We start from the raw sequence: 12,062 nt of genomic DNA on the forward strand, positions 1-12,062 counted from the left end.
ATCAGTGGTTTCTAATGAGAGATCTTAATAAGGTCATTTTATGCTGTGTCTAATCTGAAGGTTTTTTAAAATCTGATGAGTAATACTCAGATGGTTTTATGGGATTGGCTGCATTCTGCTGCCTTTGCAATAATTTATATTGACTATTTTTTTGTAATTGCTTTTACACTGTAAACCATTTTAGTATATTAATACAGGGGTCATTTCGTAGAAAAAGAGCTGGAGGAACTCATTAGCATAACTCATTAGCATATGCCGCGCATCTTGCCATCACTGGAAGTGTGTCATTAGTATAAATTATTTGAATATGCCACACCCCCTGACATCACCTATTCCAGCTGTTTTAGACCCAATCCTGGCCATTCAGGGGGTCTGAAAATGGCTGAAAAGGGGCCCAAAATAGTCAGGATTGGGCCGCTGATGAGTGGGAGAATGATCCACTACCCATCAGAGGCCTGATCCGGGCCGTTTCGGCCCCAATCCAGGCTGAAACAGGTCCAAAATGGCCAAGAGTCAGGTGGGCTGGGCTACCTGGCATGTGACTTCTTTGGGGAACTGCCGGAACTGCGTTCCTGTGCATTCCCCCTCGAAATGAGCCCTGTATTAATATAAAAATCACATAGATATCTGTTAAATAAAAAACAGAAGAAAAATCTCATCTTTAACTATCAAAGAGTATGGTTTTAAAACAAGAGCAAAATGTAATTGTCCAGGTCTCCATCTATGGCCTAGTCGTGCCATTATTTTCAGGTGGGTAGCCGTGCTGGTCTGCAGTAGAGATCTCCATTCCTACTCATAACAGACAAAGGGAGCTTGACTCTCAAAAGCTTATAGTCTGGAAAATCTTGTTGGTCTCTAAGGTGCTACGGGACTCAAACCTTGCTCATGCTATTATTATTATTATGTGATGTTATCACAGACCACCAGATGCATGGGCTAGAATTTTTTGGTCCTTCGCCGACTTGGACTTTATCCAAGAATATAGAACTCGTTAAGATATCGCCTTAGTATGTGTTATATTCCAAGTAGTGTGGCTGTTTGCAACTAACTGTCCAACTGGTATTCTGTCTATGCTGATATCGCTTAGGTGTTTAGTTAGTTCTTTTGGAATTGCACCTTGATCTCCTATCACAACTGGAATAATAACCGTATGTTTCTCCCAGAGACTCTGAATTTCTAATCTTAGATCTCGTATTTTGTTATCTTTTCAATCTCTTTTTCTTCAGTTTGACTCTCACCTGGGATTGCCCCATCGATCAGTTTGTCCTTTTAACTTTCAACCTAAGTGATATCCAGAGTATTACGTTCTAACTTCTTATCTGTTTGGATTTTGAAATCCCACTGGATCTTAATTTTCTCATTTTCAGCAACTTTCTTGGCCTTCTGTTCTTGCCGATATTTCGCAGATGGTAGCTAGTGTTATTATTTATTATTATCTCTATTTTCCACAGTCCACCAATGCTTGGACTGGAGTTTTTGGTCCCTCACTCACTTAGATTTTATCCAAGAATCTAGGAGGCAGTGAGGTTATCGTCTTAGTAAGTGGCATGTTTCAAGTGTTTCGGCTGTTTGCAACTGACCAGTTGTTATCCTGTTTAGTTAGTCCTTTGGGAATCAAATCTATTATTGTTGTTGTTATTATGCAAATCGAACAAGGGGGGTGTAGTCATGATTTATGTCTCTCACTGCTTTTTGACCTATGTACTTGGTTCCTTCAGAAATCTCAAATGACCTTTTTATACAACATGAGGCACATCTTCTCACCAGCAGAGGGCAGAAGACACACAAAATATATGGTCTCAGCCCACTCTTTTCTACCCTGCAATATACAACATTAGCTTCCAAGCTTTTCAAAATCATGCCCCCCCCCATTATTCACAATCTGCAACATGGGACCCACTTTTAATTTTTAAAACAGTTGCTTTGCTTTTTGTCTCTTGAGTGCCATGGAAGCTAGAGCTCGTATAACTTTAATAGTTGTCAAAAAGGCTTTTTGTATTGTAGGGAGGGGTCTCAGTTGCTCTACTAATCAGTTAGGGACCACTGAATTCACTCATAGATTTTACCACTATGTTACCTTATGTACTGCTATGCACCTTACGTATTATCTTTTTCTTTAAATGTGTGCTCCTATGTCAGCTCTAGAATTGCTTATGTTCTGTTTCAGCGTTTCTTCAACTCGGTATTGGATTCTTGCTAATGTTATGTCTTTGTAAACTTGAGTCTATTTACCCTATGGCATTGTTTATGGAAATGTCCTTGAAACTGACTGTACTAATCTCACATTGTGTAATCCACCTTGAGTCTCAGTGAGAAAGGCGGTATAAATGACATAAATAAAATAAATAAATAAAATTTAGGTAGGTAGGCTTGTCATGCAAGGATGAAGAAAACTGTGGCAGCTAAAATTCCCTCTTTCACACAGCTTGGTCCCTTCCATTTATGGGCCTCGCTGCATGAGAGCTGCTTCCCCATAGCACTCTTTACCCTTTTAAAACTCTTTATTTTCAATTTTTCAGAACATCCTTCAGTATGGGTTGACAAAAGATACTGATGTCCATTAGTCCCATACAGGATGTTACACTATAGTCTGAGATTAAGAACGTCTGCAGGTCAGTCAAAGTAGCAAGAACTGGTGTTTCCTTATGTAACTGTGGTGTGAGTATAATACTGCATCGTAGAGACAGGGCCAAATGAGTGGGCCTTTCTCATCCTTCACCAGAAGAGTGCAAATGATGTCAGCAAAAGTCTCTCAAGAAGGACCCTGCTCATGTGATAAAGATACTCACATTCATACTATGGAGGTGTCTGAAGAAGGGAGCTCTGACTCGCAAAAGCTTACACTCTGAAAATCTTATTGGTCTCTAAGGTGCCACTGGACTCAAACCCTGCTGTTCTACTGTAGACCAACACGGCTACCCACGTAATCTATACTCATACTGTAAGTTGTATAGAAGAGCACAGATGGAAAGAAGGTCCCATAGAGTTGGGGGCCTTTATCATCATGTTTAATGACCACAACAGAACAAAAAAAAAAGTTCCATTTTTTCCAGTTCTTGGTGATATACGCTGTATACTTAAAATATATATATGAAGTTGCTTTAAACACAGCCAGAATATTGCTCTCAATGCCATCTACTCTGACCAACAGCAGCTCTCCAAGATCTCATGCACAGAAAGATCTTTTCTGACACCTGCTACCTTAGAGCTGTTAACTGGAAATGCCAAGACAGAGAATGTGGAACATTATTTACAAAGCCACAGCTCCTCCCTACTTGGTCAATGGATAAGTAAGGTGAAAACTGTACAGTTCCTTGTTTTGGTGTTTGTTTGTTTTTTTGAGGAAACTGTCACTCATCCTTACCATGCTGGGGGAGAGCAAGGACTGGTAGTTGAGCAACACCCCTGTGGCTGCAATCTGCTCTAACCACTTCTTGCTGGCTTCCCTGCTGCTCTCTTCGTACTCGCCATTGTTATTGTATCGGTAGTTGAGGGCGCCCAATAATTGTTCAGAGAACGTGCACACGGCAGCCACCAGGGACTGGCAGAAAATGGCATCTCGTCGCAGCTGCAGATCTGTGTCTGGGAGAGTGAGAGAAAGAGAACAGGACCAAATGAAACAAAAGAATAGACTTGGCTTGACTTTCCAGAAGTCAACAAGCAACCTTAAACACACGAGCACTGGAGAACTGCCCATGGAATGCTTCCTACTTCCTTTGTCAGGGGATTCCAACTTTCAAATTCATATACATGGCAAAGATCCTCCAGAGTAGTGGCCAATTGGGTACTGAAAGGTTTCTATTTCTCCAAGGGGAATAATTCAATTTGAGTCAACAATCATGACCAAATGTGGACTAATAGAGGATCAGCCTGTAAATGGGACGCTCTGGCATCATCGATTTGATACGCATGGAAGACAACCATAATTTTGCAGTAATATCAAACATACAGCAATCACAGCAGTTTAATGCCTTTTTCTATACTAATGCCTTTTCGGTAGTTGAGGGCACCCAATAATTGTGATTATTGTAATTTCTAATTATCAGATGGGGGAGACTTGTCTTGGCAGTAGTATGTGCGAAAAAGATCTAGGGGTCTTAGTAGACCATCTAGTAGACCATCTGTATGTAATATCAAACATACAGCAATCACAGCAGTTTAATGCCTTTTTCTATATTAATGCCTTTTCGGTAGTTGAGGGCACCCAATAATTGTGATTATTGTAATTTCTAATTATCAGATGGGGGAGACTTGTCTTGGCAGTAGTATGTGCGAAAAAGATCTAGGGGTCTTAGTAGACCATCTGAACATGAGTCAGCAGTGTGATGTGGTAGCTAAGAAGGCAAATGCGGTTTTGGGCTATATCAACAGAAGCATAGTGTCCAGATCACGAGAAGTGATGGTATCGCTCTACTCTGCTCTGGTTAGACCTCACCTAGAGTATTGTGTTCAGTTTGGGGCACACAATTTCAGAAGGATATAGACAAGCTGGAACGTGTCCAGAGGAGGGCCATGAAGATGGTGAGGGGCCTGGAGACCAAGTCCTATGAGGAAAGGTTGAAGGAGCCCAGAATGTTTAGCCTGGAGAGGAGACGACTGAGAGGTGATATGATAACCATCTTCAAGTACTTGAAGGGTTGTCATATAGAAGATGGCATGGAGTTGTTTTCTGCTGCCCCAGAAGGTCGTGCCAGAACCAACGTCTTGAAATTAAATCAAAAGAGCTTTTGGCTAAACATTAGGAAGAATTTCCTAACAGAGTGGTCCCTCAGTGGAACAGGCTTCTTCGGGAGGGGCTCTCCTTCTTTGAAGGTTTTTAAGCAGAGGCTAGATGGCCATCTGGCAGCAATGCTGATTCTGTGAACTTGGGCAGATCATGAGGGGGAGGGCAGAACGGGTTACATCAGTGCTTAGTTCTCGTGGCCTTCTTACATGCCTAGGGTAATGCCGATTGCCACCTTGGGTCAGGTAGCAATTTTCCACAGGCCAGTTGGCTAGGGATCCTGAAGGAGTTTTGCCATCTTCTGGGCATGGAGCAGGGGTCACTGGGGCAGTCAGGGTGGTAGTTGTGAATTTCCTGCATTGTGCAGAAGGTTGGACTAGATGACCCTAGAGGTCCCTCCCAACCCTATGATTCTATGATTCTATGCAACAGAAAGTAAATAGGCATTTAACCTGCACACCTGTCCCCAAGCAGTGCTGATGGGGTGCTCTGTAAACAGCAGGAAATCAAGGAGATTTATTACCTGTGCATTTCAGCAAGGCCAACAGCAACTGGTTCTTCCCATCTAGAAAAAAAAATAAAGCACAAATTAAAAACTGGGGAATGGTCCCCTTCTGCTTAATTCAAACTTTGACCCATGCTTCATGCCTAAAGTTCAGGGACTCAAGCAGAAGCGTACAAACTTCCTAATCCCAGCTAGGCAAGGGCTGACTGTTGTTACTTATTGATGGGAGATAGATGCACTGAACATGATCAAAAGTCCACATCCTGGAAGCTTTTTCAGGCTCCAGGTCTCTCCCTCCCCACCACACCTGCCAATGAATAAGACTGAATAGGACTCCACTGAGTCCGGGCACAAAGGAAAAACAGTTTGCAAAAAGTAAACCAGAAAGCAGCTACAGTTCCATGTTAGAGCATTTGCTTTGCATGTGGAAGGCCCCAGGTTCAGTCCTTGGCATCTCCAGTTAAAGGGATCAGGTAGGGAGTGATGTAGAAGACCTCTACCAAAGACCCTGGAGAGCTGCTGACAATCAGAGTACCAAATACGGACCTTAATACACCAAGAGTCTGGCTCAGTATAAGGCATCCTCAGAAGGACAGCTTAGGGTTGTTCAATTGGTTACAAAACGCAAGAGCAAACTCTACATCTGTTGAAATACTCCAAGTGATGGCCACCTCTTTTCCTACCTTGCTAGGCACAGAGAATTCTGAAGTTTTTGGAGGGGAGGAAGTCAGGTGTTTTTTAGCTATGGATGACTGTAGCTCTTCTCCTTAGTTAAAACAGAGCAATGGGAGTTTTCCCATGTCAGGAACGTGGGCCAACTTGGGAGGCCCTCAAGTTAATCTTGTGATGAACATGAGGTCGTTGTGGAAATGGGCATGTGGCCACAACTGCCCTGGTGCTTCCTGCTGTGATTTAGGGATTCCTTAGGGGACTTTACCCAACCAGTTCTGAGCTGCAGATTTCCATGAAAAATCCTGCCAAACAACATCTGCAATAAGCAAGGAAGGGAGGGCCCGATGAGCTCATTCACAAGTCTTTAAAAAGCCTTAAAAGTTCTAGGCATCAGAGTGGACTTATGATAGGATTGGCTTATGCCAGAGGTTTGTGGAATCTTCACAATGTGAACCCATTTCTAAACACATGTACAATGCGCCTACTGAAGATTTACCTAATGGCAGAGTGGGACCCACTTATGCCGATCAGGATAAGCTCTATTTTTAGTGCACCTGCCCTTAAAGTCAATCCAGAAACTCCAGCTGGTACATAATGCCACAGATCAATTATTATCAGGAGCTAGATGGCTAGTCCTATGACACTTATTCTGCAGTCACTGCAGCAGCTGCCTATACGCTACTTGGTTCAGTTCAAGGTACTGATTATTGTGTTAAAAACTTTTCATGGCTTTAGACCCATATAGCTACAGGACCATCCCCTCCTGCTATTCTCCAACATGAAAGCTTTGCTCATTTGAGCAAAGCCTTCTGAAGGTGCTACCTTGCAAACAGGTAGGTACAACTGCTGCCCATACCTCAGCTTTCTCTGTTGCAGCCCCCACCTTGTGGAATGGTCTGCCTTAGGAGGTCCGTAAGGCTCCCACCCTTCTGTCATTTCTTAGAATGTGTAAAACAGATATGTTCGGAGGGGGGGGCATTTTAATTAAGGAAACAGGATTTGACTGCAGTTTATTGCAGTGTTTACTGTATTGTCATCTTGCTTCTGCTGCCTTGGCCTCTACTTTTGAAGTTTGTGTTGGCAATGTTTATGGAATGTCAGGTATTTATGCAGGGTTGGGGGGAGCCGTCTGCATTATCTTCTAATTTTGTAATTCTTCTAATTTTGTAATTCTAGTACTATTGCATTGTTTATTGGATATCTTATGTGCTGTGATTGCATTACTTTTATGTTTTGTAATCTACCTAGAGTCTCAGTGAAAAGGTAAGTTAAAAATGATGTAAATAAATAAATTGTGTATCGCAATAAGTACAGATCCCATGCACAGGAATATTAAGGTCTTCTGCTTGGATTGCCTGAAGGCCACAAACCACGCCTTCAGAGCTGCTGTCTCCAGGTTCTAGCACAGGACTAAGTCCATGTCAGCACAAGAAGGAAACCCACTCACAATTTCATGGGGTGGGGGGAACACACAAACTGCAAGCAGTTTCCAGTTTGTATGAAATGCGGCAATAACATAGTCTGAAGCATTTTTTTTACTTCTGCTCCACCTCATTGACCACATCCTCTGCAACTTCTGTGTAACAAGGAGATTAGTAACAGAGAGCTCTCTCCCAGCTTCCCCATTCACAGACCTTCCACGTATTTTTGTATGGTTTCAACCAGATTCTTGATGCGGAGTGGAAGGTTCCAGGGGTCTTCTTGGATGCTGACTTGAATTTTATTCCTGCTCCGAATGGTTGTTTCTTCTTTCTGTTTAAATTCTGCAGAAACAAGATATTTTAAGCAATTGAGCAATACCAGAGTAGTTAAAAGGATCGACTGGGCTAGAGCATAAATACACACCCTGCCAAGCATACTCCCTGCCTAATTGCCCCAACAAAGAAGGAAAATATAACTCAGTGGGGAGCCTGCACTGTGCAGCAATGCAGATATAGAGCCAAACGAAAGCACTAAGAGAAACGCTAAGACTGGAACTACGTAATATGGGAGCTGCATGGCTGCCACCGAAAGCAGCAGCTCTGCATCATCTCCACCTCGTTCCCCCATACCACCCAGTCATTCAAAAGACATCGTGTGATGTCTGAATGCTTCCAGTTTCTCTCCCCACCCCCCACCCCACATTTCACTAGTTGCGGTTTTCAGGATGTGGCTGTCACAACATGTACCTTAAGACTGTCTAGGAAGGAGATGAGATTGAGATACAGTGCTGCTATTTTCAGTGGCAACACATGAAATTCATAACCTTAAGCTCCGGCCTGAGCCACTCTGCTGATCTAATATTGTATTCAAAGAGTCTGCAGTGTATCAAAAACGGATGAAAACTATATCAGAACATTTCAAATGTAAAGAGGCTCTCCAACGATTACAGTAAACATCTATGTACCATCTGTGCAGAAATAAATAAAAGAAATCTCCTTATTCTAAATTTGCTGATCTAGCCAAATATAGAAGCCTTTTTTAAAGAAGGAACATTTCTGACCACAGCAAAGAGAGAGTTCAGATTCAGAGAGGCAAAGGAAATGCAGCACATGATCAAGAAATGTGTTTTGCATCGGCAAAGAGGGGAAGGGGAAAGGAGGGGAAGAAATGCACCCAAGCATATCCTGGGTCCCATTCTCCTCTCTCAAAACCTTCCCTTTCTAGAAGATGGGCTAAACGCACTGTTTGTTGCATGCTTTTACGGGTGTCTGTTTAAGAAAGAGTGACTGTGTCACAGGCTGAGAATTCATTCACTCCAGCCGTAAGCCATCACAGCCACAGCAACTTCTTTGAAAAACTTGAAGGTGGATTGCAGGGTTGCTTCACAGCAGAACACAACTGACCCTCGGTGAACTCTTCAGGCCATTCATCTTCCATGAATCTTTGGGGGTCTTTCTGCATGATTAGTCAAAGCATTCCACAGTCAAGTTTCAGGCTTAGCCCAATAGTCCCGCAAGACCCTTTTTCAATTACAATGGTGTGTTATTCTACTACATGCAGAATGGGGGTGAGTGGAAAAGACATGATGCTGTTCACTCTCACTTGGAAGAGCGGAGGCAAACACAAAAAGGGGTTTATAAAGAGAATTCTGAGCAAAGTAGCAGGACGTTGTTGCCAGGGCACCAAGATGGGGAGTGGGATATGTGGGCAAATCACAGCCTTGCAGCCATTTTCCCCTTAAAAAGAGAAAGATCTGGATAAGCACTACGGTGCTAGAGATGTACTGCAGCAGAGTACATAGCCTTCCAAAGAATTAAATTATTCCTTGAAAAATTCTAATACTTAAAAGGTTGGTGAAAACCCTAGCCAAAGTACCTATCAAAGCTAGCAGGTAAAAATAAAAAAGTTGTTTATACTTAATTACAGTTTGGGAAAAAAATGGAAGAATAGTTGAACAGATGTAGCTGTCAAATTATATGAGAATCAGTTGGAGAAACGGTAATTCCGGGGTGAGAAATGCAAGGTTCAGCCATTCCCTTTATTTGCATTGCGGTGCTCTTATAATGGGGGAGTTAAGTACCCTCAGGAAGTAATACAGTAGGGATGCGGGGAGCACAAAAGAGGCAGCCACAAGGCCCCTGGGCAGGTTGCACCTGAAATGCAACCTGCCCAGGGGCCAGACGCCAGGCTCTGTTCTCTGGGCCACCAGTGGCTACTGCCTGTTTTCTTGCACCCCTGCTCTTCAGAGGAGCATTTTCCTGTGAAGACTAAAGAATGTGTGGAAGCATTATGCTTATTATACCGCAGCTTACCTGTAAGTATGAGAGACATGGGTTTTATCCCTAAAGGCTATGATGATCGTTTCCTCTTTATCTCTCTCCCTAAAAACGCTCTCTTTTTAAAAATGTAAAGAACATGAAATATTTCTGTAGATGGAATGATTTCCATTTACAATCTTGACTTTTTAACCTCCCCGCTCCCACAGTGGCCCAAATGTTCCCCAAAATGCTGCTCCTTGGGGACTCAATGGAACAGCATCGGGGGGGGGGGGCATTTTAGACTGCAAAGAGAGAGGTGGTGGGAGAAAATCACGTTCCACAGATGGCAATCCTTTTGCCAACAGAAACACTCCTTTGAAACCAAATCATTGTCTGTCCTAAAAATTATTTCCGTACAAGCCTAGAAAGAAGGAGTGTGTGGTTCAGGGTGAGGGAAGTAATGTCTGTGACTGAAAATTGGATGTGAACACGCAAAGAGGCAGATGGTCCACAGGGCAAGACACTTCTGCACTTTGCTCTGCTTCCATGACTTTCAACATACGGCCTTCATATTCTTTAAGATGGCCTAAAATGGGATTGAGTGCACAGAAACACGTTAAACTGTACATGTTGTGCTCGTCACCTGGTAAAAATAGGCATGTCTGAGAAGTTAGTGAGCCTGAACTTTATGGGTAAGGTTTTCAGAATTCACCTTGTCTGAACCACAGTAAGGCGATTGGGAACATGCTCCCTGATAGAGGCCTGCGTTCAGATATTTCCCATCTGAAACACTGCCCAAAATTCACAGCTTAGGATCAGAAATGCCCAAAATGAAATGAAGCAGGGAATTTCATGCATTGTTATAGTTGTTAATCCACACAGATCTCATGACCCCAGAAATCAACTTTCCTGGAACTGCTAGGGGAGGGGAACATAGGAGCACAGCTCTTTCTGCTGATGCACTGCAGGTTCCAACCCAACGATAACACACGTAAAATAAACAAAAGGGATATTTTACTGTTTGCATTCTGTAGCACCCATTGGCTTTTTTCACACAATCCTGGCAAAGTTTATTTTGTAAAGTACGGTAACTTCTGAAACCCTGGCCCCAAGGGTTGGGAAGTTGCTCTGAGAAAAGCGAAGGGGCCGAGATAATCCTCTCCTCCCTCTTCTGTCAAAAGGACAGAATCTTCATGGACCAACAGCCACATGGATTGGGGAACTGCAGGTAAGAGAGGAACGGGCATGATATGGGCGTTTCCTCTCCTACCTGTAGTTCCCCGATCCGTGTGGCTATTGGTCCATGAAGATTCTGCAACCCCAATTTTCCTGGGGCTAACTGAGACTGCTGGGGAGAGGGGAATGCACAAAGATCTGCAGACATCAGGACTTCCACTGACACATCACAATATCCAACCCACTGTCTCTGCTCACACAATTGTGACAACTGTACTAGTCAATGTTAACCATGATAGGAGGCACTTTTGGGGAGGATGGTGTTCAAGAATATAGGAGGGAGGAGGAGGAAAGAGTATTATGGGGTTATGGCCCACTCCAAAGCTCCTAACCACAGTTAGAGATTGAAGAAATGACGTCTGCACTAGGCCATTAAATTCTAAGATGCTGATTCTCTTGGGATGAGCCATTGCTAGGCTCTCATGGCCTTTTCTTATATGTCCAGGGTAATTCTGATTGCTACTTTGGGGTCAGGAAGGGATCGTGGAGATCTTTTGCCTCCCTCAGGGCATAGAGCAGGGGTCACTGAGGAAAATGAGAGTGGGGGAGATAGCTGGGAATTTGGTGTATTGTGCAGGGGGCTGACTAGATGTCCCTTGGGATCACTTCCAGCTCTATTTTTCTGTTTCCTTTTGAAGCTTACCTTGCAAACTGTGGTCCATTGGAAAATGTTTGGTTTCTTCAAAAGCCTTGCTGATTACTGGTCCTTTGAGAAGGGCATTGATAGCATCCACCTGCAGAAAGAAGCATCTTTGGTCATTCTTAAGACTCTCTAGCAGTTTCCAGTGAGCTGAATTGTTACAAGGCAAACAACAAATTATGTGCGCTGTACTTTAAAAACACAGAAAATCACTTGAATGGATGAGCAACATTTAGTAAATACTACTATTGAGTAAGAATTTAAAATATGGCAGACCTATGAATGGGAAAGCGCGGGAAGAACATGGCAGCATGATGACTTAAACCATAAAGTACAATAAAGAAGAATTACCCTGCGGGATCCTAAGGCTTGCGCAAATCTGGGCTCACAATCCCTCCTTGCATTCAGAAATCTAATCATGGCTTTCATGGTATACCATAGTTTGTTATTATGTTCAAACGACAAACTATGATTTGTTCTCTTTCCTATAAATCAGATTTGTAGGGATGAGTACAAACCATACCTTTTGGCAGGGACATGACAAACTATGGTTTATTGTAAAAACAGAATTCCTTAATTAGACTGCTGTGTGCAGAAATCTTTCAT

The 12,062-nt window shown here is 42.9% G+C and overlaps 1 protein-coding gene across 2 annotated transcripts in view; it reads right to left on the reverse strand.

The window, feature by feature from the left end:
* PREX1 (phosphatidylinositol-3,4,5-trisphosphate dependent Rac exchange factor 1) overlaps positions 1 to 12,062 on the reverse strand; it is a 301,144-nt gene that overhangs the window by 12,422 nt on the left and 276,660 nt on the right. For both annotated transcript variants that reach the window (XM_054981047.1, XM_054981046.1), the window contains exons 29-32: positions 11,460 to 11,550; positions 7,535 to 7,663; positions 5,247 to 5,288; positions 3,365 to 3,582 (exon numbers count right to left, since the gene is read on the reverse strand). In XM_054981047.1, coding sequence (XP_054837022.1) covers positions 3,365 to 3,582; positions 5,247 to 5,288; positions 7,535 to 7,663; positions 11,460 to 11,550 — 480 coding nt within the window. The remainder of the gene's footprint in view (positions 1 to 3,364; positions 3,583 to 5,246; positions 5,289 to 7,534; positions 7,664 to 11,459; positions 11,551 to 12,062) is intronic.

Source organism: Eublepharis macularius, chromosome 5 (genome assembly GCF_028583425.1).
Source record: "Eublepharis macularius isolate TG4126 chromosome 5, MPM_Emac_v1.0, whole genome shotgun sequence".
NCBI lineage: Eukaryota > Metazoa > Chordata > Lepidosauria > Squamata > Eublepharidae > Eublepharis > Eublepharis macularius.